Source organism: Canis lupus, chromosome 28 (genome assembly GCF_003254725.2).
Source record: "Canis lupus dingo isolate Sandy chromosome 28, ASM325472v2, whole genome shotgun sequence".
NCBI classification, from domain to species: Eukaryota; Metazoa; Chordata; class Mammalia; order Carnivora; family Canidae; genus Canis; species Canis lupus.
In genome coordinates, this window is record NC_064270.1 from 12,401,882 (window position 1) to 12,429,860 (window position 27,979).

A 27,979-nucleotide genomic window follows, 5' to 3' on the forward strand; every position below is an offset into this window, starting at 1 on the left:
TCAGTGGTTTAGCGCCGCCTTCAGTCCAGGACCTGATCCTGGAGACCTAGGATCGAGTCCCACGTAGGGCTCCCTGCATGGAGCCTGCTTCTCCCTCTGCCTATGTCTCTGCCTCTCTCAATCTCTGTGTGTGTGTGTGTGTGTGTGTGTGTGTGTCTCTAATGAATAAATAAAATCTTAAAAAAAAAAAAAAGCCACAATGAAGCACTACCACCTACCTATCAAAATGGAAAAAAAAAAAAAATCCAGAACACTGACAACAGCAAATGCTGGTGAGGATGTGGAGCGACAGGAAATCTCATCTACTGCTGGGGGAGAATGCAAAGTGGTATAGCCACTTCAGAAGACAGTTTTGGTGATTCTTACAAAGATAACCATTCTCTAACCATATGACCCAGCAATTGCTCTTCTTAGTATTTACTAGGTAGTCCTAACAGGAGGAAAAGATAATAAATAAATAAATTATTTCAGATTATGATAGTGCTTTAAACGGATGGTGGTGTGGAGATGGAGACTATTTTTTTAAGATTTTATTTATTTATTTGAATGAGAGAGAGAGAGAGAGAGAGAGAGAGAACAAGTGGAGGGGGGAACAGAGAGAGAGAGAGAAACAGACTCCCCACTGAGCAGGGAGCCCCATTTGGAGCTTGATTCCAGGACTCTGGGATCATAACCTGATCTGAAGGCAGACACTTAACAGACAGAGCCACCCAGGAGACCTAGGGATGGAGACTTCACATGACGTGTTTATGAAAGGAGGAAATATGAGAAGGAATCAGTAATGCAAGAAGCTGGAGGAATGAACAGCAAATGCAAAGACCATGAGCCTGTTACTATCTTGGAGAGCTCTACAAACAGCAAGGAGGCCAGTATGGCTAAAGATTGGTGAGCTCAGAGGAGAGTGGTAAAAGTCAAGATCCAGGCAAAGGCCAGATTCAACATAACAATGTGGGCCCTGTTACAAGGTTAGGTTTATTCTAAATGCCATGGGAATCCACTGGAAGGCTTTAATCAGGGAAATCATATTAGATCTATGTTTTAAGAGGACCCTTTCTAGAGCTCTGTGAAATGCATAGTCCAAGAGCAACATGCCCAGCTAACAGAATTTTAGCATAGCCCAGGAACTTAGACATCATCAAAATTCACCTGAAAAGTCCCTCCCTGCTTTAACAATGGGTCCATGCTGAAATTACAATGAAAAGACCTTTGATTTCTTTGATTTCCCAGCAACACAATCTAAGTATAGAGTTTCATTATTCTTCTTTCCCTCTGTGATGTTGGTTTTGAATGGTTGTGTTGTGTCAAATAAATGCTTTTAATTGTTTCTGTTTCTTGCCTCCAAATTCCCAAATGTTAACCAACAATTTTCCACTAATGAAGTGTCCAAAACCAAAAACAGCATCCCAGGTGCTATCTCACTAGGGCCAAACAGAAAGAACCATTATCTCCCTGCTTTGTAACCAGAGGCCAGTGTCATATTTTTCTCACAATATTATACAACAGACATGTATCTAATTTGCCATTTAGCATCACCCTTGGGCCTATTATAGTTATTACTATTTTCCAGGTGTTGCCCTCCCCATGAAAAATTTTCTTTCCAATTACTTCTCCCCAGATGCCTCTACTTGAAATTTTTCCAAGTTAAGTGTCATTCTCTTTGCCATATTGCTAATGATTTACATAATTTCTTTGGCTTTCCTGGTGTTTGCAGCATATCCTCTTTTGGGGTCATCTGCAAATTTCATTAACATGTTTGTGGACAGGATGTAGCTGGAAGGGAATTGTTGAGGGATCCATCTTCTGTTCCTTTATTAGTTAGGAGCTACTTCTAGAAACAGAGAAGGAACCCGTTTGTCAAAAGTAGGAATCACTTCTGCTCTTATACACACACACAGTCTCACATATGTACACACAGACATACACATACGTGCACACACACTTAACAGTGTTCTCAAGTCTCTAAACATCTCTTTTTTAAAACAGTTTTTTTTTTGCCATGATGTAGAACAAAACCTCTATATTGGGGTCCCTAACATGAAGATCATGGCCATGCAGCTGCTGGGGTTCCCATGAACCCCCTACAATTGTAATCACAATATATTCACATTATTGTGTCCTTGAGTAAATGTGCAGTTTTCTAGGAAAAAGGCCCATAGCTTTCATTAAAAATTCACAAGCATGCATAAATCTAAAAAAAACTAAGAACCATTCCTTTGTATAACTCTTTCTCCAAAAGTGAGCCAATGGATCAGCTCTATTGGAATCGCATGAGATGTTTGTTAAAATGCAGATTCTTGACCCACAGAATCAAAATGGAAATAAGAATGTGCATTTTTAATTAAATGTAAATTATTTTTAATAGAAAATGGATATTAATTGCACAAAATTTAAAAGATCAAAGGAAAAAAGTCTCTCTCCTGTCTGTTTCCCTGTCTGTACCAGTTTCTTTTCAGAGGCAACCACTGTAACCAGTTTCTATGTATTCTTCTGGAACCTGTTTAAACAAAAACAAACTTCTCATGTGATTTTTATGATTATAATACATAATAAAATTAGAGAAACATTGCTCTATAAAGAAAAAAAGTAATGTTTTGCTATAATAAAGACTAATTCCATTTATTTTTCCCCTATCCATCTGAGAACATATTATCCTAAAAAAGTAGTGCTCAAGCCGATCACACCTGAATAACATTCCATTTTTCCCATTTCTTCTTAGTAAAGAAACATCTTCAATTTTTTCTTCTGTTTGCCTAAAGGTTACATCTGCTTCCATCTCTTTGTGACTTAGTCTGGTACCTCATACTTGATTACCTGATTTCGGTGTTAAATAAACTGACTAGCTGGTGATTAAGAGAAGTTGAATTTCTGACTGCCCAGATGCTGGGGATTAATGGTTTCCCCAAAAAACTTTGAACTTTTTTGAAAGAAAAAAATTTTTAAAACCTCCCTACCTTATGCAAAAGTTTTCTTATTAGCTATAGAAATTCCTGTATCTCAGAAATGCGGTCCACACAATTAATTGTTTATCATAGACATAAACAAGTCCAGATTGCCTTACCTCTACTGTACTGGGATGCTCCAATTCGTGCTTCTGTCTTAGTAGGGTCCAGGGCTACAAGCAATGTAAAGCTTGGGTTAGTGTTTTCAGACATAAACTACTGTTGAAAGTATATCCCATAAAAGAGCAGGTGTACTTTAAATGCCAACCCAAAACTTTAACCCCATTCCACCTAATTCCACAACTGAAGACTAACAAATATATATAAAGAGATGCTCAAAGTTGTTAGGAATCAAGGACATTCACATTTTAAAAATGAGATAGCACTTCATACTCATCAGCTTCATCAAATCTGGAGAGTGAATAATACTAATTTTAGCTAAGATGTAGGAGAATAGGAAATTACAGACTATTGGTGGAGGGTAAGCTGGCTATACTGAGTGAAATTAAGTGTATATATACACTGTGACCCAACAGTCCCACAGTCCTTATATCCCAGATGAATCCCCCATAAGTCCAGTAGGGAATGGTCAAGGATTTCAATGTGGCTTTGTGTGTGGAAAGTTGACTGTCATCTAAGTGTCCACCCCCAAGGGAACAGATGAAAATAATGTGGCTATCCACTGTTGAAGACTACTCAGCATTTAGGAACATTAAACCAGGCACACATTCAGCAACATGGACCTATTTTACAAACAGTGTTGAGTGACAATATAAGAAACATAACAGGTTCTATAGCCCACTTAATGAAAATGAAAAGTACATACATAGACAAATGTAAATCAGCAGATGCTGGAGCCTGGGGCAAGGGAAGAGGTGATTGCTGATGGGTATGGGATCTCTTGGAGAAGATGAAAATATTTTGGAATTGGATAGTGATGGTGGTTGTAGAACTTTTTAAAAATTTTTTAAATTTATTTATGATAGTCACACAGAGAGAGAGAGAGAGAGAGAGAGAGAGAGAGAGAGAGGCAGAGACATAGGCAGAGGGAGAAGCAGGCTCCATGCACCGGGAGCCCAACGTGGGATTCGATCCCGGGTCTCCAGGATCGCGCCCCGGGCCAAAGGCAGGCGCTAAACCGATGCGCCACCCAGGGATCCCCTGTAGAACTTTTTAAATACATGAAAAGCCACCAAATTGTTTGGTTTAAAAGGGCAAATTTTATGATATGTTAATCATATCTCAATAAAACACACACACAAAAACCAGTACGATCTCTATATTGTACAAGAATACATATGCATTTAAGGACACATCAAAATATTGGAGTGGCTACCTAAAAGGGGAGAGAATGGGATTGAGAATTAGGATGAGGTAAAGGAGGCCTCTTCAAAGCCCATGAACTGAGAAAGATGATTAACTCAATCTTCTGGGGCTGGGTAAAACCAATAAATAAACAACAACAACAACAACCATAACACCAGAAGATGAGAAGAGGGAAGGAAAAAGGAAAAACATGCTTATAAATAGTTTTATTGAGGGGAAATATGCCATGACAGTGAATGAAAAGAAACAGAATATTATAATTGTAGGAACATTGTAAGTGTAACTATATAAAACAATGTAACCAAAAATGTGACAGGTGTAGTGTGTGTAGAGTAAAATAATGCAGGGCTTATGCCACTGATTGTATGTACAATCTTGGCCACCAAGGTACTTAATCTGTCCATAGCTTAGCTTTGTCATATAAAGTGGAAATGATAATAAAAATATCTACTTCCAAAGGTTCTTATGGGAATTAAATGAGTTAGTTGATGCCTGATATATAAACTTTATGTAAACGTTACTTGGGATTATTATTCTCCCAACTTTTTAAACTGTAGACTCTAGGCTCAGACTCTGTATCCAATTGGGCTCCACTAACCATTGATGACACAACTTTTACAGAATTACCCAAACCGACCCTCAGTTTTTTATCTATTGTGAAGATTAAAACAGAGAATGTGGGCAGCCCCGGTGGCTCAGTGGTTTAGCGCCACCTTCAGCCCAGGGCGTGATCCTGGGGACCTGGGATTGAATCCTACATTGGGCTCCCTGCATGGAGCCTGCTTCTCCCTCTGCCTGTGTCTCTGCCTCTCTCTCTGTGTCTCTCATAAATAAATAAATGGAATCTTTAAAAAATAAAATAAAAATAAAACAGAGAAGGTACTTGGTACATAGTATGCTCTCAGTAAATGTTAATTGATTTCCTATTAGGAATATTGTTAATACATTATCATAGTTTCAAGTATATATATATCATAGTTTTAAGTTGACTTTTCATGTTCTTCCTAACATGTAAATTCTTCCATTTTCATTTAATTACGTTTTGGGGGATAGTCTTTCCAAATATTCCTCTCTAGATGGGTTGCCAGATTATATACTTGTGTGGCACTTTGACCATCATCTTCATAGAAGTTATTAATTCACTAGGGAGGTAAGCAATGTCTAGTTCATGTCTGTCATCTTCAATAGAATCTAAGCTCTGTGATAGCAACCATGATATCTGTTTATGCATAGGCTCTAACACAGAGTCTAGCACTTTGTTCACAGACAAGAATTAACTGAATGAATGACAAGTAATGAAATAAAAAGCATTTTTAACATGTACATTCTGAAATGGCATAGTCTTAAGATTAAAAGCAAGTATAATTTCCACCATCTCTCTGGGAAGTGAGGAATTGCTCATCTTATAAACTACAAAGTGCCTATTTTATAAGAGATATGATGATCTCATCAACATTCAGATTCCAGGGAGCTATTTTTGGCAACTCTACCTTACTAGAATCACACTGCCTAAACCTGTCCCTGAGTATCCTTTCAGTTCTAGTAGAGTTTTGGAAATCCAGTACTTTTCCAGAACCTCCTGTTCAGTAAAGGAAAAGTTTTTCTCTCTAGATTATCTTCACCCAGTGTACATTAGCCCTTACTCACTGACTCATGAAAGGTTAGGGATTTTGAAACTGTCTTTCATTTCACAGATAAGGAAATGGGCCCAGAAAAGTGGATTGACTTTCCTAAGCCTAACACTTGTGAATAACAGAGCTGACGTGACTGGAAAAAGTTTCATTTTTACAGTTTTCTCTCTCTCCCAATATAACAGATAGATATAGATATAGTAATAGTCCCATTCATTAAAAAGTATGTTTACAAAAAAATGTTTTTAATTCAGGAAAATGCTCTCACTATATTAAGAGACAGAGAGAATTGTATGTATAATATGTATTCGATTATGAAATATACAAATATATGAAGGCATATGTGTGTGTGTGTGTGTGTATTTCTCAGTTATCTGTATATAGAAAGTAAAAAAGGAAATGTGCCAAATATTAACAGTTTAACTTTGGATGGTGGGGTTATAGTTTATTTTCATTAATGCTTTTATGCCTTAAAATTTTATTTTCAATGAGCATGTAATACTTTCTAATCAGAAATTGAGGTTTTTAAACTCCTGATCTAGTATTTCTGAAGGGTTTTACTTTGATATTAGTCAACACTGCAAGGTGAGGAAGCATCACTCTAGAGTCCAAAGAAGTTTTACCCAGTCATTGAACCTGATCTGCAAAATGGGTAGAATTACATCTACTACACAGGGCTATGTGTATGTGTGTGAAATAATAAATACAACATTCCTTGGTAACACTAAAGTTTGATACGGCTGTTAAGTAGAGTTATAATGGTAATAAAATCCTGTGCCCTAGAAGAGGTGAGAGAACCCTTAGGATAGCATGTAGCTCTGAGCTAAGGAAGTTGGGTTGGGAGAGGAGAGAGATAGATATAAGCGTCAGGAAAACAGTGAGAGCAGTTTTTGTCAATACTTAAGAGAAACAATCACATGCTTGACCCCTTTGCTCTCTTTCCCCTATACTTCCCATACATGCTTCAATGTTGCCTCTTGAGATTACATCTTCCTTCTATCTCTCAAGCTGTCCAGGCAAAAGGCAGCTTGTAATACAGGCTTTGCGCATTTTAAGGCAATGGTAAATTTGTTTCACAATCCCTGCATCCTATTTCACATTCCCTGTGGAAGATAGCTTATGTAGGAATGTGACCAGCGGTCTACTAAGGCCTGTCCAGTCCCAAACTGGGAAGGGGTTACTTCCACTCTGGATTATAAGACTTTGTAATGAAAACAAGATAATTTTAACTAGAACCATTTGTACTGAGCTGTAACCTTTGCAAGGCTCTCTCAATCAATATCATTGGGGTCTTACAAATTCTATGGAAAATAAGATCTCACACACACCAATGATTTCTAACATTAGCCAAAGTACCTAGAGGTAGTATAGCAAATTATTGTTACTTTTATATTTTAAAAAGGAATATAAAAAAATAAAAAATAAAATAAAATAAAAATAAAAAGAAATATAGACCTATGGTAATTTGCCCAAGAAAAATGAAAACATAGGTTCCCACAAAAGCCTTCACCCATGGTAAATTGAACACCAATAAAAAATAAATTTATTATTAAAAAATAATAATAATAAAAAAATAAAAAAGCATTAAATTAATACAAAAAAAAGCCTTCACCCAAACATTAATAGCTGCTTTCTTCATAATTGCCAAAAACTGGAAATAACTTAAATGTTCTTTTCTTATATATAAGGTTTCTTTAAAAAATCATTTATTTATTTATTTATTCATGAGTGACAGAGAGAGAGGCAGAGGGAAAAGCAGGCTCCCAGAGGGAAGTCTGATGCGGACTCGATCCCCTCACCCCAGGATCATCCCCTTAATCAAAGGCAGACACTCAATCACTGAGACACCCAGGCACCTCTCAGGTGTTCTTTAACTAGTAAATAGGTAAACAAGCTTTGGTACATCTGAGTAATAGAATACTACCCAACCATAAAAAAGGAATATATGTAATATTATATATACATATATAGATATATTTATATATATATGCACCTGTACATTTAACTTTTAATACGACCTAGCATATTGCACATATTTTTCTGCATATCACTGTTTTTCTTTTTTTAATATTTATTTATTTTAAACAGGGGGTAGGCAAGTGCTAGTTGGGGGACTGATGGAGATGGAGAGACTCTCAAGCACGGAATCCATCTCTAGACCCTGAGATCATGACTTCAGTGGAACTCAAGTCTCAGGCTTAACCAACCAACCATCCAGGTGCCACTCCCTATTTTTCAACCATTACTTTGGAGATATTTCCACATCACAAACAAATGGATCCACGTCATTCTTTCTTTTTCCCTGCTGCATAGTATTCCATCGCACAGTAGTGCCACAATTTATTTCAACAGTTTCTTATTCATGGACGTTTGGATCCTAACAAGGAATTGAACTGAAGCAATTCCAAAAATTTTAAACCATAAAAGGTCAGCCAGGTTGACACCAAATGCAAAGTTTTTACAGACTCAAGACTTGTCTCTGGATTATCTTTTGACCAGAAGGGGGAAGGCAAGAGGCAGGAGGAGAGGCAAAACGCTGGGAAATATCCCTGGCCAATGGGGAAGCGGTGGGGCGGACAGGGAATTACTGCCGGGTAGGAGTTCGCGGAGGGGCCCCCTACTGCTGGAGCGGGAGGCCGAGCTCCAGAGCTCCAACGCCAGGCCTCAGATAGCCTGAAGTGTGTAAGGGCGTTTTGCATGGTGCAGGGATGCGCGGCCGCCTCCGGCCTCCTGTGAAGACTCTGCGCGGGGGCACGGCCTGAACCCCCATCGCCTCCAGCGCACGCTCGCAGGGGGCGCACACGTGGTGACCTGCCCGAGGCCGGGTTCCCGGCTCCGGCTCCTCCTCCCTCCAGATCTCGCTCCGTTCTCTGCAGTATCACGTGCAGCCGCGCCGGGTGCAGGATGGCGGCCGCGGCTACCGCGGTGGGTGTCAGGCTCCGGGACTGCTGCAGCCACGGCGCTGTGCTCCTGCTCTTCTTCTCTCTGTCCCCTCAGCCCCCGGCTGCCGCCGCCTGGCTGCTGGGCCTGCGGCCGGAGGACACCGCCGGAGGCCGCGTGTCCCTGGAAGGGGGCACCCTGCGCGCGGCGGAAGGCACCAGCTTCCTCCTGCGCGTCTATTTCCAGCCCGGGCCCGCGGCGCCCGCGGCGCCGGTGCCCGCGCCCACCCTTCCCGCGGGAGAGAACGCCACCGGCGACTGGGCTCCGCGGCTCGTGTTCATCGAGGAGCCCCCGGGAGGTGGCGGCGTGGCGCCCAGCGCTGTCCCCACGCGCCCCCCGGGGCCGCAGCGCTGCCGCGAGCAGAGCGACTGGGCGTCGGACGTGGAGGTCCTGGGGCCCCTGCGTCCCGGAGGCGTGGCGGGTTCGGCTTTGGTCCAGGTGCGGGTGCGGGAGCTGCGCAAGGGCGAGGCCGACAGGGGCGGCGCGGGCGGGGGCGGGAAGCTCTTCTCCCTGTGCGCCTGGGACGGGCGCGCCTGGCACCACCACGGCGCCGCCGGCGGCTTCCTGCTGCGCGTCCGCCCGCGGCTGTACGGTCCTGGCGGGGACCTGCTGCCCCCCGCGTGGCTGCGGGCGCTCGGGGCGCTTCTGCTGCTCGCCCTGTCCGCCCTGTTCAGCGGCCTGCGCCTGAGCCTGCTCTCGCTGGACCCGGTGGAGTTACGCGTGCTGCGGAACAGCGGCTCGGCGGCCGAGCAGGAGCAGGCGCGCCGCGTGCAGGCCGTGCGCGGCAGGGGCACCCATCTGCTCTGCACCCTGCTGCTGGGCCAAGCCGGAGCCAACGCGGCGCTGGCCGGCTGGCTGTACGCCTCGCTGCCGCCGGGCGTCGGGGGCACTGGAGAAGCCTACAGCGAGGCAGGCGTTCACTTCCCGTGGCTGCCGGCGCTCGTGTGCACCGGCGCCGTGTTTCTGGGAGCCGAGATCTGCCCCTACTCGGTGTGTTCGCGGCACGGGCTGGCCATCGCCTCGCACAGCGTGTGCCTGACCCGACTCCTGATGGCGGCCGCCTTCCCCGTGTGCTACCCGCTGGGCCGCCTGCTGGACTGGGCTCTGCGTCAGGAGATCAGCACCTTCTACACGCGGGAGAAGCTGCTGGAGACGCTACGGGCCGCGGACCCCTACAGCGACCTGGTGAAGGAGGAGCTCAACATCATCCAGGGCGCCTTGGAGCTGCGCACCAAGGTGGTGGAAGAGGTGCTGACCCCCCTCGGGGACTGCTTCATGCTGCGCTCGGACGCGGTGCTCGACTTCGCCACGGTCTCCGAGATCCTGCGCAGCGGCTACACTCGCATCCCCGTGTACGAGGGCGATCAGCGGCACAACATAGTGGACATTCTGTTTGTCAAGGACTTGGCCTTCGTGGACCCCGACGATTGCACGCCGCTGCTCACGGTCACTCGCTTCTACAACCGGCCCCTGCACTGCGTCTTCAATGACACCCGGCTGGACACGGTGCTGGAGGAGTTTAAGAAGGGTGAGCAGTGGTCTGTCTCCTCTCTCAGCTACTTCCCACTCCAAAAGTATGATTCTTTCGTAAACATGAGAGCTTTCAGATGTGCAAAGCAACTCTCTGTGATCGCAGAAACTGAAGGAAGGCCCCACCTCTTGGTGGCTATTTTCATTTCACTACCTTCCTTGCAGCCGACTAAGCCCCAACCTCTAACCTTTGCCTTGGCTCACAAGATGTGCCATATTCCTCATTCATTCCCTTTCAGTCTTTTTCAGGATCTAACAATTGCCAGGTATTATTGTGCAGGTTGGACCAAGGTCCTTGGAGGTCATTGGACAGTTCCCCACCCAATAGAGGAGGATCCTCTATAGCGTCCCCTAACAAGGAGTCTTCCTTTTAAACTTTTCCCGGGGCTGGGAACTCACAGTCTCCCAGGCAAACTAACTCCATTGTTGGACAGCTCCAGCTGCTGATAATGTCTTTCTTACTTGGAGCAGAAAGTTGTCTCAGGAACTTCTCTCTGGGTCCCCTTTCTGTCCTTTGAATCACAGAAGCCCCAAACAGTCTACTAGTTCTTTCTCCTTATTTAACTTTATCAGTACCCAGGTTGGATTAAAAGTTGACTAAGGCAGTGAAGTCCTTATACTTCTGGGACCTGGGTTCCCATGAGGGACAGTATATCTGGATGTGAGGAAATATTCTGGTAAAGGGAACCACTAGAAAATCTGCATATACAAATGAATGGGGTTTCCTTCAGAGCAGTTACACCCCACCCCTGCCGTGTCTATTGCATGTTTACTACTCTTTGGGGTTTGTCTTTAGAAACTCCCTTTTGGAGTTAAGTACAATTCACTCAAGAAAAATTAGCCTGGATTCTTAGGGTTGATCTTCTTGGAGTTACACAGTTTGGCTGGTTCTCCTACTTGAAGGACACTTGATGGTTTCTGAAGATCAAATCTACCTTCAAGAGTCACCATTGAGTGCAGAGGACTATCTCACAACCCCGAAAACAATTCCAGGAATGAGTTGAGAATAGTGAAATGGTTAGAATAAGAGTAGAACCTTCTAGAATGACCATTTTGAAGGAAGCATTCATCTGTACGTATGAGTTAGCATGTTTATTAAAAACAAAACAAAAAATTCAATCCCCTGACTTTAGAATCAAGCTTCAAATGTAGCTTCCCTGTGGCTAGCAGGAATCTCATTTGGCATATCTTGACACATCTTTTTGTTTATCAAACACTCAATCTTACTACTTGATCATCACAGGTACTCTGAGTCTTTCATACAAAGAGAAATCTGGGTCTTCCTCCTACCACAATTTTTCTAGACAAATAAAATTGTGTTAGGTATCAAAGTGTGGCTTGGAAAGGGAGAAAAAAAGTTGAAAACCTACTTTCAGTCCCAGCTTGTAGACTTTATGTTGGTATCATGAGAAGGGGAGGGACATGTGTGTATATTACAGCTGTTTTAGCCCAATCTGGACTACTGTTTCACCCTCTTCCATCTATCTTCCCCCAAATCCTTGCATGACTTGTTCCCACCTTACCCCTACTTTCATCCAACCACTCTTAGCATTATTCTTACATTTTGTAAGACTCCTACAGAAAGGAGTCTTGGACTGGGCATAAAAACTGTGAAAATCTATGTATATTAGTTGCAAGGACTGCCATAACAAAATACCATACACTGAGTGGCTTAAACAACAGAAATTTATTTCCTCATAATTCTGGAATCAGGAAATCCAAAATCAAGGTGTTGGCAGGTTTGGTTTCTTTTAAGGACTCTTTTTGGCTTTTGCAGATGGCTTCCTTCTCTCTAGGTCCTTTCATGGTCCGTCTTCAGTGCGTGTGAGCTCATTCCTGGAATCTCTGTGGTTCTAATCATTTCTTCTTATAAAGACACACCAGTCAGATTGGATTAGGAGCCTCCCTATCAGCTTGGTTCTAACTTAATTATCCCTTAAATATGATAGTTAAGACAGAGTGCAGTTGAGATAGTGTCGTTGTTACATGCTATCGGAGGACATTTTTCATGAAACTCCTATAAACTCGTTCATTCATTCATTCATTCATTCATTCACTATTTATTGAGCATCTATGTAGTAGGTAATAGGCGAGACAGAACACTGCCCCTAGAAAGTTAAGTCTACAAAGATATATAGTGTCAGAATAAGGACAGTCTTTATTTATTTTTTTTTATTGGTGTTCAATTTACTAACATACAGAATAACCCCCAGTGCCCGTCACCCATTCACTCCCACCCCCCGCCCTCCTCCCCTTCTACCACCCTTAGTTCGTTTCCCAGAGTTAGCAGTCTTTACGTTCTGTCTCCCTTTCTGATATTTCCCACCCATTTCTTCTCCCTTCCCTTATATTCCCTTTCACTATTATTTATATTCCCCAAATGAATGAGAACATATAATGTTAAGGACAGTCTTTAGAAGCAGGAATTGTGTCTCACTAACCTTTGTATTCCTAGCACATTGCACAGTACCTTTCATATAGTAGGCTGCTCAAAAAAAAGTAAATACTGATCTGAAATGAGTCCTGCTGCAGAATTTCTAAATCTGGTTTGAAAAAGGCTTGTCAGCGTTCTATCAGTAGTCTGTAATTAGGCAGATCGCTAAAGAGAAGCTGGGAATTACCATGCCAAAGAAGAGCCTGCCACGTCCCTTCAGAGCCTTGCTCCTTCCTCAAAGTGTACTCCAGAAACCAGCAGCAAGGGCCTTCTCACCTGGGAACATGTGAGAAATGCATAATTTCATACTTCATTCTAAATCCACTGAATGAAAATCTACATTTTAACAAGCCCCCAGGTGACTCATGTGTACATTAATGTCTGAGAAGCATTGCCTTCAGAGCACCCTTACTGACAGTGATTGGTAGATTTACTTAGAATAAATACAAGGAATAAGTGGCAATTGAGTGTTCTCTGGCTTCATGGCATATAACACAGTGGTCATTTTCTATAAACATTGTGTTTGCACTATAGGTTAGGAAAGGAAAGCCGAATTGAACTAGTTTTCTTTACCCTTAAAAATAACTCTTAAAGTAAATCATAAAAGCCCTTCTGTTTCCCTCACTTCTTTGCATCTCAAGTAACTTAACTAAACAAGCACCTTTGGAGGTAGGGGAGGAAAATGATAAATAGGAGCAACAATCACCATTAATTGAGTGGCAGTTCTGATGGGCACCCTGCCAAGCCCTTTACATACTTAGCACAACCCTCCTGGGTGGGCATTATCAACCCCATTTTATAGGATCCATTACAGGACTTACTCAGCTCTTCACAATTGATAACTGAATTGTGATTTGAACTAGGTCTGTAGGACCTCTAAGCCTGCTCTTTTTCCCACTACGCCAGTCTTACATAATCCTCCATCCTAGAATTCCTGCCACCCACAGGGTTCAAAGTTCACCTTTGACCTCTGACTTGCTGCCAGTGGCTGATTTACCTTTAGTTTTCATAGGTTAGAAATGGAGTTTTGATAATTAGCTGAGTGATTGCTAGCATGTATGTCGCATTTTACAAAACATTTCTACCTATCTTCTCTTATCTGATCCATAAAACGACTCTGCAGCTACAGGTGAGTACCCTAAGACCCAGGTTACTTGGCCTACCTAGGACCATCATTAAGCTATTATTCCAAGGCCCAGATTCAAATCCAGGTCATATGACTCCAAAGTTCTTGTCCGTATGAAGTTTTACTTCTATACTTCGTTCTTATGACCTGCAGGTCTTTAGAAATGAGAAAGAGGAAAAAGGTCTTTCCAGCTAAGTGCTTGCTTTACTAAAGAAACAGTAGTTCTCCCCCATTGAGCTGTGAATTCCTTAAGGGCAGAAAATGAATCTTATTTATTTGTATTCTTAGGACTAGCATAGCAGCCCCCACAGCAAGGGGATGAATCAACATTTATTGAATGAATGGCTTCAAGTAGCTAATTTCTACTATATTTTTTTATGTTTGAGTGAGGTGAACCCAAAGTATTGGGTAACAAGTGTTGGTCCATTGACCATAACAAACCTTTCCTCTTCCCAGATTCTCTACCCCGGTCAGTGGCAACCTTGTCCTTCCAGTCTCCCAGGCTAGAAACTTGCCCTTCACCACTCACCCTCATCCTACTTATCACTGTCTTAGTCTGCCATAACCAAATACCATAGGCTGGGTGGCTTAAACAATAGGCATTTATTTTCTGATGGTTCTGGAGGCCAGAAGTCCAAGTTCAAGAGCTTTCTTCCTGGCTCGTAGATGGCTAGCTTCTCATTATGTCTTCACACAGCCTTTCATCAGTACATGTATACAGAGAGCGTGAGCTCTGGTCTCTCTTCCTCTTATAAAGGTGTACCAATCCTATTGGTTTAGGGCCCCACCCTTATGATCTTATTTAACTTAAATGATTTCCTCAGAGGCCCCACTGGGGAGAGGGGTTAGTGCTTCAACATATGAATTTGGGTGGCAGGAGAGGGACATTCAGTTTGTAACAATCACCAAAGTCTGCCAAAAATTTGCCAAAATTGCATCTAAAATAGTTCTTGCATCTGTATATAGTATAGTCCACTATTTCTTTCACTTAATTGACTCACTGAGTTTATTCAAGAAATAATTCCTGTATATCTGCTGTTTAGGCATGGAGAACATACAGTAGTCCCTGTCTACATAAAGCTTTCATTCCAGTGCAAGAGACCAAAATTAAACAAATGAGGTAGTGATTAAGAGCATAAGCTTTGGTGCCAGACTGCCCAGTTATGTAGCTGTCTGTTTTGTGAGCTGTAAAATGAGGGTAGTGATGGTATTTATTTACTCAGAGGGTTGTGTGAAATAAGATAATATGGTATTCTATTGCTTATTTAGTAATTGTCATTATAAATGCTAAATAAATGTTAGCCAAGATTCTTAAATATAAACACAAACCTATTACTCTTTTGTGCAAAGGCCTCCTAAGAAATGTCATGTCACTTCTTCCGATTTTTGTCTCTCTCAAATGCACCCTCTCCATTGCCACTAAAATAATCTCTGGTGACATCATCCCCTGCTTAAAACCCTTCTGCACTCCCCACTGCCTGCAGGATAAAGTCTAAGCTGTACTCTCCTGATCTGCTCCCTGCCCTCCCCTCCTGGTTCATCCCTTACTGCTCTCTACCACAGCTGTGTGCTCCAGCAACGCTGAATTTCATGGCCACCCATGTTATTGCTTGCCTTTGTCCCTTTACTCTTTCTTGCTTTGTCTCTCTCTCTTTTTTTTTTCTTGCTTTGTCTCTTTCCTCATGCTGCACTCTTTGTCAGGAATATCATTGCCTGATTAATATGCATTCCCTACTCCACCTCTTCCTCTAATACTTAGCACCCAGGCCACCTCTTCTGGGAAGCTTCTCCTGTAAACCCCAGTGGGAGCCAACTTAATTGTCCCATACCTCTCATTGAATTAACAGGTTGTACGACTGGTTTTTGCTTATTAGTGCTGCTCACCCACATAACTAGCAAAGACTGTCTTATCTGTCTTAACAATGGATAGGCCATATGCTAAGTTTTCAGTAAATGTTTGCTGAATGACTGAATGAATAACTGAAGGAGTTAAACTTTAACAGACACAATCTGCACAGATCTCTAGGAAATGCATCATTAATGATCTCCAGCCAATCATTTTGGACAATTCAGGACAGAGGCAAATTTTAAGTGTTAGAAGAAAAGTGTTGCATATATAAGGTTTCTCCACTTTTTTAGGTATATCTATTTATTATAACAATTATCCATCCCTTGTCATGTTCAAAGCACTGTGCTAAGAGTTGGATGTATGACATACAATCCCTGCCCTCAAGGAGCCTACAGCCTGGGAGGATCACTGGGTGGCTCAGCGGTTTGGTGCCGGCCTTCGGCCCAGGGTGTGATCCTGGAGTCCCGGGATTGAGTTCTGCATCGGGCTCCCTGCATGGATGCATGCTTCTCCCTCCTCCTGTGTCTCTGACTCTCTCTCTCTCTCTCTGTGTGTGTCTATCATAAATAATAAATTAATTAATTTTAAAAAAAAGAGCCTACAGCCTAATAGGAGAATAGTGTTCCCCTTTGAAAGGTAGGAGGCAGGCTGAACTCACCTTTCCCCCTCAGATAAATAGCATTGCAATTCACAAGTCATATTTCAGCATATAAGCATATGGATAAGACAGACCTGCATATAAGTCATTAAAATAAAAGTGATACAATATAAATATAAAAATGCAATGAGAGCATGGAGAAGACAGTGATTATGGTTAGGTTCTATGTCTTTTATTTAATTTTTACTGAAGTTTGTAAGTTTCTATACTCCATATTCATATAGAAAACTGAAAAATATAGAACAGTAGACAAAGCATGAAAATCTCCTAAGGTAATCATCCCACTATCCTGAGATAATAACTCCTCTAATATTTTGTCATTTTAAAAATATAGCACCCATAGTAACAACCTTAATCAAATTACTGAAAGGAAAATAAAGAGAAAAATCCATGGTCTTACCTTCTTCCACTAATAAAATATCCAATGCTAATCCCAAGAGTGATTTTTTAAATATGATGATATTATTTTCACTGTAGTCTCCTTGGGAGTGAGTCCTATAATTTGAAAAGACTAATTTATAAAATGGAGCCCTAAAGATTTGTTGAAATTAATTTCTGCAGTTTACTCTGTTTATTAGATTGTCTTTAGGAGAAAACCAACCCTATGCCAATAGGGAGAAAGAATAAAGCTTTGTTCTGAAGTCAGAACCTACATGGCCTCTGAGTACCATCGCTCTAGTATTTAATAGTTAAACAACTTAGCTCTGCCTAGTTAGTAACACCATCTTCCTAAACAAAAGATAGCATAAGGCACATAATGTTGGGTTATTCTGTCTATAGGCTAGCATGGCTGTAAAATTATTGCAATTTTCATACTCAGTGTTTGCTCATTCATAGGTTGATTCATTCATTCATTTATTCAGTAAATATTGAACTCCTGCTTTAGACCAGGCACTGTACTAGGCCCTGGGAATACAATGGTGAATGAGACAGACATTGTGGAGCTGAAAGGTATCCTCTTCAATCTTTGGTTCTACTGCATGTGATCTGTTGCTTAAAAGACTTCCAACTAGCCAGTAAATGCTCCTGGCATAGACACACAATGTAACATTTTCACTGAGGAATAATCTGGTTGAAAAGTCAATGTTTTTGCTTTATCACTCCAAATTCTGGTGTGATAGTTTAACAGGGAGAATAATCATCCCATTGCTTAATTCTATAAAAAGCTGCCAAAACATTAGTGCTACATTTTTTTGTCTTTCATAAAACAAAATAAAAAATTATTTTCACTGAAAGTTTTATTTCACTGACATAATTAGATGTAATATGTTTAGGGATGCGTGGGTGACTCAGTGGTTTGAGTGTCTGCATTTGGCTCAGGTCATGATCCCAGGGTCCTGGGATCAAGTCCCACATCAGACTCACTGTAGGGAGACTGCTTTTCCCTCTGCCTGTGTCTCTGCCTCTTTCTGTGTCTCTCATGAATAAATAAATAAAATCTTAAAAAAAAAAAAAAGCTCAACATGTTAAACATTGCTGAATAATAATCAGTAGAATTTAGAATGTTTACCTTCTAAACAATAATTAGAACAAACAATAAACAAAGCATAGCCCATCATGTACAGGGAGGCAAAACAAAAATTGAAAAGTAGAACTAATTAAATATACAAGGCCTTAAATTACCGATTTATATTTCTTTCCTTAGAAATTTTTATTATGATTGTTGTAATATTGTTCTGAAATAATTTTTTTTCTCAGCCTAGCAAAAGTAATACAAGGTTACCATAGAATCTGAGCTGGAAGAGGCACTGAAAAACCTGACAAAGAATCTAATTCACACTTTCATTTTTAGATTTAGTTATCTTTTCCAAGACAAAAACAGCCTTCAATGTCAGACTTTTTATCTAATCTAAATCCCACAGGCTGCAGTTAAATTCCATTTTCTCCTTTTATCATCCTTGGTGAGTCCTCTCTTATTTGAAGACTATAGAAGCTCACCTCAATTCCATTTCCATTTTTTAACAATCAAAATACAAAATACATTTGGTTGTGTTTCTGGACCTTTTAAAGCATTTGGGTATCTCAGGGGAGTGGTGTTTGTGGATGTTCCTAATACTTTCTTAAACTGGTTTATCTCTAGGCCCAATCTGGGGGCCCCTGGACCTTCCATCACAACTCTTCAATTCTCTTTATATTCTGCTGTCTTCCTTTCCAAATTGGGATTCTTCTCCATTCTTCTCTCTTCTCTTTCTTTCTTTCTCCCTATCTTCCTTCCTTTCTTCTCTTCTTCCCTCCCTTTTCCCTATCTTTCTTTCCTTCTCTCCTTCCTTCTCTCTTCTCTCCCTTCCTCCCTTCCTTCCTTCTGTGCCAGGCCTCCTGCCCTCCTGGTACTTGCCATACAGTAAGAATATATGCATTAACCAAGAAATAATTACAAGTGGTAACAGTGATTTGAAGAAAAGGTGGAGGGAGCCATAAGAGCCTATGATAGGGGTCCTGAGCCAGTCTTGTGGGTAAGGATAGACTCCTCCCCCTCCCTAAGTGATATTTGAGCTGAATCCTGAGGGTGGCAAGAAGGAGTTTACCAGAGGAAGAGCTTTTGAGGTGAAGGGAACAAACGTGCAAAGGCTTTGAGGAAAGGGGGCAAGTGTGGGGGCCACGTGGGTTCCTGGGCCATTGAACATCCTTTAGAGAAAGTGCCACCCCTGCCAGCCAAACTTCCCTCTACCCCTAGTGATTGTTTGGGCAGCCAAGTTCAGGAACATTCCCTGTGGGCCTGACTACCAGGGCTCGGGAGATGGATGTGGATATAAATATGGGGAAGAGCTTGCCCTCCAGGAGTGTGAAAGGAAGAAGGCCTCTGATGGAAAGGATACCAAGCAGCCTGACCTAGCCGACAGGCAAGGGCATCCAGACATCTGTGGGGAAGGCAGGAGGGAGAAATCCCCTGGAAGGATCTGGGAAAACTTCTCTGAGGAAGTAAGAAAAGAGCGATTCTGATAAGCAGTTATGAAGGGAAAGGGCATTCCAGCTGAGGCAGGAGGTTGAACTAGAAAAATAAAGGCAGAAAGGAAGCCGACACCACATTTGAATGCTGGAAAGGCGGTGATCTCAGTGCTGCTTTTCTTCCAGCAAAAGCGGGAACTAGGCAGAATGAGATATTTGTTAAACATAATTTCTGTTCTCTCCAAAGGCCAAAACTGTATATTTTAACCATCTTTGGTGGTGATATTTCTAAAATGTTTCATGCCCATTCCTGCCTTCCTTAGGAAAGGATCCTAAATATAACTTAATCTTTTCTTGATGACGCAGGATGGTGGTCATGAGAATGTAGTTATTTTATGCTGTGTTATAAAGCCATTCGCTGTCTACTTCTTTATTTTTCTCTGCCCTCCGGCTATCAGCTGCTAGTTCTCTGAGCTGGCCTCAAGCTAACCCCTCCCTCCACCTCGCTCTTCACAAAACCACTCTTTCTGTGTCTCTTTCAGAGCCTCTATTTAACTGAGAATCAAGTAAATATACGTGTTGGAAATTGTGTGCCTGGTATACAGTAAGCTTCAATAAATATTTGTTGAATAAATGATTAATTAGGCTTTGACCAGGAGCCTAGGGCATGAGGTTGGTGTAATGGACCTGGGATAGTTCCTTCTGGGACCAGATAAAGCAGTGCAAAGTCAGATCTCCAGATAATGGGTCGTTACTCTGCTATTTTTGCAGTGTTGCTTAGCAAGCCAAACTGCCAACCGGCTTAGATCCTAGTGACTAACAACTATTTTTTCATGCCCTGGTGATGCTGGTTACCATGGTGTTCTGGGTGACACAGTTGGCTTTTTATAATTGCCTTTCAGTGGCTCAAGAAATTTTTTTTTGTGAGAAGTGTATTGATTATTCTATTTTGGATGAAGTAGAGCAAGATAATCACTACAAAGTATAGCCTTTCTTTAATAAACTAGAGAAAGAGATTGTTTCATTTTTCCAAATCAAGGTGGTTGCTACAGGACTGGTAGGTAGGGTAACATTTTTGTGTTTCTCTTCCTGATTTTGATAAAAAGTAATTTGATTTGATTGTATAGATTTTTTTTAGAAATCTAGCATGTGTCAAGACATCTTTTTCTCATCTATTCCAATGGGATTCTTCAATATTAAGATACAAACATTAGGAGTCACCCTTTGTAAATACAAGAAGCTATAGCTGTCGGCACTGTTAAAATTCTAGTATATCCTATATCATTCAGAAGAAGCATCCTGTAAAGCCAAACTGTTTTTGTAGCCCAGGACCATTTAGACTTATAAAAGTGGAGAATTTAAGGGACGCCTGGGTGGCTCAGTAGGTTAAGTGTCTGACTCTTCATTTTAGCTCAGGTCATGATCTCAGGGTTGTGAGATTGAGCCCCCATGTCAAGCTCTGTGCTGGGTGTGGAGCCTGCTGAAGATTCTTTCTCGCCCCGTCTTCACCCCTCTCTAAAAAAAAAAGTAGAGAATTTTAGAGCTGGAAAAGGCAACTTGGAGGTCACCTGGTTCCATCCTTTAATTTTATAGTGGAGGAAACTGAGGCCCAGAAAAGACAAATAATAAAATTAAAGATGATAATCCCTTACAGTTAATCTTTACATTGGCAAAGATCATTCCCAAATAGTAACTCATTTTGCACTCACCATGCATATGAAGTCAGTAGCATTTTTTCCCCTTTTTTGCATATGAAGCACCTGTGATCTGGAGACAGGAGTGTCGTGCTCAATGTTAGTGACTAAGGCAGAATCCGAAGCTACATCTATGATTTGCTGCCTCAGGCCATGGAGACACAGACACAGCGTCCTAGACAACTGGGCTCAGATCCTGGCTTCTTTGTTTAATAGCTGTGTACTAGGGCAGAACACTTTATCACTCTGAGACTTATCTTCCTTCCCACAATGGGAATAATGATACTATATTATTATAAGTTTACTGCAAAGGCTAAAGATAATACCTGTGCTATAACACATTTAAGACAATGCATCATTTGCCTCCTACCTCACTGATCTAATTGCATGAATTGTGTCTAGTTAGTCATTTAGTATAATAAGTGCTTTCTCTGATCCAACCCATGTAAATGTGACTGGACATAATGAATAGAAGTGAGAGCTGTTTACTTTGGACAAGTCACTATTTCTGAGTCTCCATTCATATATTAATAATATATTAATAATAATAACAACCCCCATTTGGCAGAGATATGATGAAGATGAGGGGTTAATGTGTACACTCTCTGAACAATAGGTACAGCAATGACCCCTAGGGCAAAAACTGGAAAATGGAGTGAATGTGAACCTGTGCCCTCAGGAGTCCACTTGGTTTAGTTCAGAAACAGTGAGGAGAATGTTGGAGTAGCTGTTGGCTGTCTTTACCTGCAATGAGAACCTCCAAAAGGATAGGTTTTAAGGTCACCTCTAGAGTCTAGCTTATTTAAATAGAGCCCCTAGGAACCCTACCTCTCTCCTCCCTGGGACCAGCCTCATTTGGCCATAGCCTCTGGGCTAGCCCAGAACTGTATGGTCTCTAGACAACTTAGACCAGGACTATTTGCCTTTCAGTGTCTTTTCTCATGTCTGGGGTTGGTTCATGGCCTGCATATGTCACCATCAGTCAAAACTTAGCCAGATCACTCTGGGTCATCATGGTGATTTTTAAGCTGAGGATCCTGGTTATGTTTAGCCTGAACCTAGAGAGAGACAAACTGGCCCTGTGGGCTACCTCTAAGAGAAACTCTGAGTCTGAGAGGCCTAAAGTTCAACTATCCAGTCTCGTTTAGTTTTCTTGAAGCTTTCCACAAACGCCAGCTAGGTGGGTCCTATTCAGTTCCCTAAGTTCAAATATTGGCTCTACTATTTATAAGCTGAATATCCTTGGACCAGTTATTGTTGGAATGGGGAATAAATGCAGTCCATTTTGATAGAGTAGTGGGAAAGAAGGCAAGATATATACCCAAAAAAAAAAAAAAAAAAACCCATAGTGGCCTTTAATGGCAGCAAGAAGACTTCAGAAATTATCCTTTTTGGTAACTGGTACATGTTATTGAACTGGGGAATAAGCTCATAAATGCTGTTGGGGCAGTCAGTCTGGTTTGGTGGATAGACTGATTGGAGCTGGAGAAACCAGAAGGAGGATTGGTTAGGATATTAATTCAGTTGTCTAGGATATGATGAGGACATGGAAATTCAGGAATGTGCACTTGCAATTAGAATGGAGAAAACCTCTGAGACTCATTACCTTTCTGGACATTCTTTCTTGGGCTCTTCTACTGGTTCCTCCTACATCATCTTTATTGATATATCCTCAGCATTTGGAGCAAGGCCTATCCATATCAGATGCTCCAGTATTTATTTGTTGCATAAATGTTGCATTTCTATGACCTCTAAGGGTTGCAACGCCCCAGGGCTCAGAAATGGATCTCTTTGTCTAGTCTCCCTCCCATGGTTGTTTCATTCATTCATTCATTCATTCATTCGTTCACTCATTCTCCCAAAGATATTATCAACTCTAGACTTATATTTCTCAGCTACCACTTGACATTCCACTTGGAGGTCTGAAAGGCATCCCAAACTTAAACTGTCCAAATCTGAGCTTAGGCTGTCTGTGCCAAAGCAACTCCTCGCACAATATTCCCAAACTCTGTAAATTGTAGTTCCATTGTTATTGCTAGTCAGATCCAAACTCTTCTTTTGCTCTTGCCTCACTCCCAATCCCTCATGTATGCTCTGCTTTCAGCATATCTAGAGAATCTGCTTACATCTCACCACCTCCGCTGCTAGCTCCCAGCCAAGCCACCACCCATCTCTCACGTGGATGATTGCCAGAGCTTCATATGAGATCTCTCTGCTTCTACTTCTACCCACTTTGTGTCCATTCTTAACACAGCAACTAGAAAGAGGCTTTTAAAACATAAGTCAGATCATATCACTCTTTTGTAAAACAATAAACACACACACAAACACGAAACTGTACAATGGCTTTATCTTACTCAAAGAGCCAAGTCCTTAAAAGGCCTTCCAGGCTTTATCACAGGCTCACCTACCATCTCTTACTTCCCTGACCTCGGCTCCTACTACAGTCCTTACCCCAAATCAGCAGCCACTCCACTAGCAGCCTTGCTATTCTAAGCACATCAGCTATACTTCCAACTAAGGACCTTTTGATTCTTGTTCTACTGCAGGGTGTCCCTGAGATATCCACAGGGTTCCCCACCTCATTGCCTTCAGATCTTTACTCAAATTCCACTTTCTTGGGGAGTTCATCCCTGCCCTCTCTTACCTAAAATTGTAATACACACACATACTTCCTCATTGCTCTACCCCACTTTCCTTTTCCCCTTAGAGCTGTGATGTAGCTTTTACATATTTATCTGGCTTATTAACTCTCGCCCCTAGTTATTAGAATGTAAGCTACAGAAGGGAAATGATTTTGTCCATTGAGTTTATTGCTCAATTTCTAGTGCCTAGGTTAGTGCTTGGTACATAGTAGGCATTTAATAAACACTTGTTGATAAAATGAAAAAAGAAAAGGCAAATTGCAAGAATGCGGGGATTTTGTTTCCTAATAGGAACAAAGGAAGAGAAAGTAAAAAATAACTCCTGAGTGATGACCCTGGGTAACTAGAAGGTTGATAGTGCTACGTTCTATATAGTGAAGGAACCAGAAAGAAGAGCAAGGATAGTGGCCCTTTAAAGATCATGAGTTCCTATTGAGATAAGTGATTTTGACAAGACAAGGAGACAGCCCAGGCAAAATGTTTAAAACAGAATGTAAGATCAAAGTAGACACTGATGCTGAGATATAAATTTAGTCCTCAGGAGACAGACAGTGGTGATATTTAAAGTGATGGGCTCTTCTGGGATCTGTAATCAAGAAGAGAGAGGCAGAGAATCAAGGACTGGAGCAGAGTCTCTTAACTCAATTGCCCAGTAGAGTCACTTGAAGAAGTTTTAAACATCCTAATGCCAGGACAGCATCCCAGGCCAGTTAGACTGGAACCTCTGTGAGAGGCACATAGGTTTTAAAGCTCCCTGGGTAACTCCCACTTGCAGCCAGGGTTGAGACTCACTGAGCTAGAGCCTGTGACATGTATTTATCTTTAGGTGAGGATAAAGAAATCCACAGTGGAAACAGAAAAATATCAGTCATAAGCATGGGAAGAATACCGGGGTCTTGACCATTTCTTCTCATACTCAAATGTACATACTCAAATGTACATAAGTACCACTGGGAAATCCTGATGCCATGCAGATTCTGACTCAGACTGCGGGGATGGGGCTGACCTGCCATGGCTCTCACAAGCCTTCCAGTAATGCCAAGTCTTCTGGTCCCAGGGCCACACTTTGAGTAGCAGGTGTCAGAAGCAGTGCTTCTCAGACTTCAATGTGCATGAGGACCACCTGGGATACCATTGAAACAGCTGTCTGGGGTGCACCTCACCACCCAAATCTTGATTCTGTATGTGGCACAGAGGTGGCACCTATGAACCTGCGTTTTGAACAAGTGCCCGGATGATGTGCCCAGGAACACACTTGGAGTTCAGTGCACACTCCAAGGGGGAGCGTTACTGAGACCAAGGTAAGGAAGAAGAGGCACTCAATACTGTCCACTCAATAAGTAAAAGATGCGGTAGGGACACCAGGGAGAATTAAAAGGTAGCAAATATCAATGTATTTTACAAGGTGAAGGTCATAAGTAAGGCAGAAGCCATAAAATGATTTCTGCTTTCTTTAGTTCTCTATTTCTAAGCAATTATGCTTTTGCCTTAGCTTCTAAATTTTATCTTGGGAACAGTTACCTTAGCAAAATGCTGTAGCTATTTTTGAAAGAGAAAGAAAGCAAATCAATTATTTGCTATTTTTTTCAAGGCATATGCTAACAGAGACCTTAGGAGGTCTTCTCTGTGATGTGCCTAAACAATTAGAGGCTCCATTTATTAAAAACCCTTGGAGAATATTTCTACTTCTTCAAACACTGAAATATAGTCACGGTGTTGCCTGCTTACTGACATTCTGTCTCTTTAAAGTAAGGTTTCCAAGCTCAGCACTATTGACATTCCTTGTTATGGGGCTATCCTGGGCATTGGAGGATGTTTCGCTGCATCACTGGCCTCTACTCACTACATTCCAGTAGCATTCCCTGCCCCAAGTGTGACAACCCAAATTTGTCTCCAGACATTGCCAAATGTCCCCTTGGGGTGGGGGTGGGGGGCATCAAATCAGCCCAGTTGAGAACCATTGCTTTAAAAGCAACGCCTGAAAACCTAGTTGCCGTTCTAAGAAATTTGACGTGTAGTTTGGGTGTGTCAATGCCCGGGGTAATGAGATAAGCTACTTCTAGAAACTAGTGCCCAGGACAACCCTTTGGATTTGAGGGACAAAAGAAATGACTAGTTTAACTTTCAATAGTGGGAAATTTTATTGACCTGAGACACACCAAGAATTTGATAGTGCAAGTACCTCAAGCTTGTCTCAGAGGTGATTGGTACAAAAGCTATAAGAAACCCCTTTTCTTTTATTTTTTTTCAAGATTTTACTTATTTATTTGAGAGAGAGAGAGAGAGAGAGGGAGAGCATGGGGGAGGGGGCAGAGGGAGAAGCAGGTACCCTGCTGAGCAGGGATCCAGACATAGGGCTCCATCCCAGGATCCTGGGATCATGACCTGAGCTGAAGGCAGACCTTACCCGACTGAGCCACCCAGGCACTCTAAGAAGCTCAGCATTAAATAGTCAGTGCTCACTGTATGCTCGGTGTGAACCAAATGCCATAACCAACCATATCATATGAGAGCACTCATCAGCTTGCTACTACAACTACCCTTTGTTCCAGGAGGTTCTTCTCTTTTAGTAAGTACTTAGCATCTGGCAACTTAAACCAGGGGCACCAAAGGGACCAGAATTTTATTAGAAATCTCAGTGCTTGTTTTTCTTCCTTATTAGTAAGTCATCAGATAAATAACCAGAGTGCTAGAGCCTACCCATAAAGTTTCTCAAACTTTAGACTGCATCAGAACTAGTTGTAGAACTTATTAAAATCACAGGTCACTGGGCACAACCCCTGATATTCTGATTTACTAAGTGTGGGGTGGGTCCTGAGAATTTACATTTCTAACTACATTCCTAGTGATGCTGATGCTGCTGGTCCAGGAAGCACACTTTGAGAACCATGACTATAAATAACTAGAGTAGTTCTCAGCCTTGGCTGATAATTAGCATCACCTGGGGAATATATTAAACTATTGATGCCATGGCCTCACCCCAAGCTGTTGAAATCAGAATCTCTGGGTGTGGGATCCAATCTTTAGACCATCAAAGCTTCTCAGATGATTCTAACACACAGCCAGTGTTAGAAACTATTGAACCAGTAAAATGCATTCCAAAGCATTGGGCTTGGAGGGTCTCATGTTTAATGGAGGGCTGTGACTTAGTCTCAGAAAGGTGTGACTGACCCCTTATGCTCCATTGAGGATTGAGTTCCAACCAAATCCATCCTGACACTGTGGTCCAAGCAAGACTCAGGCGATAGGTATATATTCTCTACTTTGTGTCTCATCTGGGTGTGGACAACATTGAAGCTAGAGACTGTACATCAGAGGCTGAGAGAAAGTAACCCATGCTGGAGGGAAGCAAACTTAAGCAGGCTTAAGGAGCTCCCAGCTGCTAGAAGCCAGGAAAGACATGTTGGCAAGCCATGCCCTCGGGACAGAGCTGGAGCTTCTGCAGAAACTGGACACTAGGAACATGGCAGAGTAGAACATTCCAGAGTGTCTGTAGTTACCAGTTCAGAAGTAGAATACCAGTAAACTGGAATAAAATATACTCCTTACAACAGAGACAAATGTAGCCTTGATTTTTAGAAAGTGCATTGCCATAAAATCCACTGTGTCTGTATCTTTCAACTCAGCTCACAGATTTCCCATCCTTTGGTGTTCAGTGCCGCAATGGTTTGGTCTAGGGACATAATACCTCATAAAGCAGTAGCATTCACTAGTTTTTGAGGTAAAACATTACCTTTTGCCTCATATCTTAATGAGATTTTGTTCTTACATTCTTTCCTCCCAGCTGTGACAAATTCTCATTCCTGCCTGCCTTCTCCATTGCCACAGAAATTTATAAGATGGTGCCCTCTCCTCCATTCCTGTTCTCCTGATGGCCTTGCCTGTGTCCGCTTTTGTCTCTGCCGCATCCTAGAGCACAAAAAGACAAGTACTCTAAACTAGCATGTTACCAGCATTGCCACCTCTGTCCAAACCAGCATTGCTCTTATATTTCATTCTATTCTCTTTTTGTCAAACAGTTGCTATTTTTACTCACCCACTGACTTCCAGTTCATTTAAATACTGATTCTTTTTTTTTCCCAATTGGCTTTAGTAACAGCTTTATTGAGATAAAATTCACCCTTTTAAGGTATACAATTCAGTGGACCATCAATTGTGCAACCATGACTACCTAATTCTAGAACATTTCATCACTCCAAAAGAAACCCCAGAGTTTTTCCCCATCCCTTTCTTCCCCTAGCTCCTGGCAATCGCTAAACTACTTTCTTTCTGTATAGGTTAGCCTATTCTGGACATTTCATAGATTTGGAATCATACAAGT

General features: G+C 41.9%; 1 protein-coding gene and 1 long non-coding RNA gene across 10 annotated transcripts in view; one reads left to right on the top strand and one right to left on the bottom strand.

Annotated features, from left to right (window-relative positions):
- Positions 1–229: 229 nt before the first annotated feature.
- On the bottom strand, positions 230–27,808 carry LOC112672173 (uncharacterized). 3 transcript variants are annotated; one of them, XR_003144088.3, is made up of 6 exons: positions 27,695–27,808; positions 27,392–27,567; positions 16,834–16,928; positions 12,988–13,076; positions 3,059–3,112; positions 230–1,828 (listed from the first exon to the last, which is right to left on the bottom strand). It is a non-coding gene; the product is annotated as an uncharacterized LOC112672173 (long non-coding RNA). The 3 variants fall into 3 exon arrangements; XR_007406860.1 differs by lacking the exon at positions 230–1,828 and adding an exon at positions 2,371–2,494; XR_007406859.1 differs by lacking the exon at positions 27,392–27,567.
- Positions 8,483–27,979, top strand: part of CNNM1 (cyclin and CBS domain divalent metal cation transport mediator 1) — a 59,147-nt gene continuing 39,650 nt past the window's right edge. For 3 of the 7 annotated variants that reach the window (XM_035707961.2, XM_025466854.3, XM_025466855.3), the window contains exon 1: positions 8,484–10,364. In XM_035707961.2, coding sequence (XP_035563854.1) covers positions 8,801–10,364 — 1,564 coding nt within the window. In that variant the 5' untranslated portion in view covers positions 8,484–8,800. Of the gene's footprint in view, positions 10,365–27,979 lie in introns of all 7 variants that reach the window. The other 4 variants (XR_004810259.2, XM_025466856.3, XM_025466852.3 and 1 more) reach the window with 3 other exon arrangements.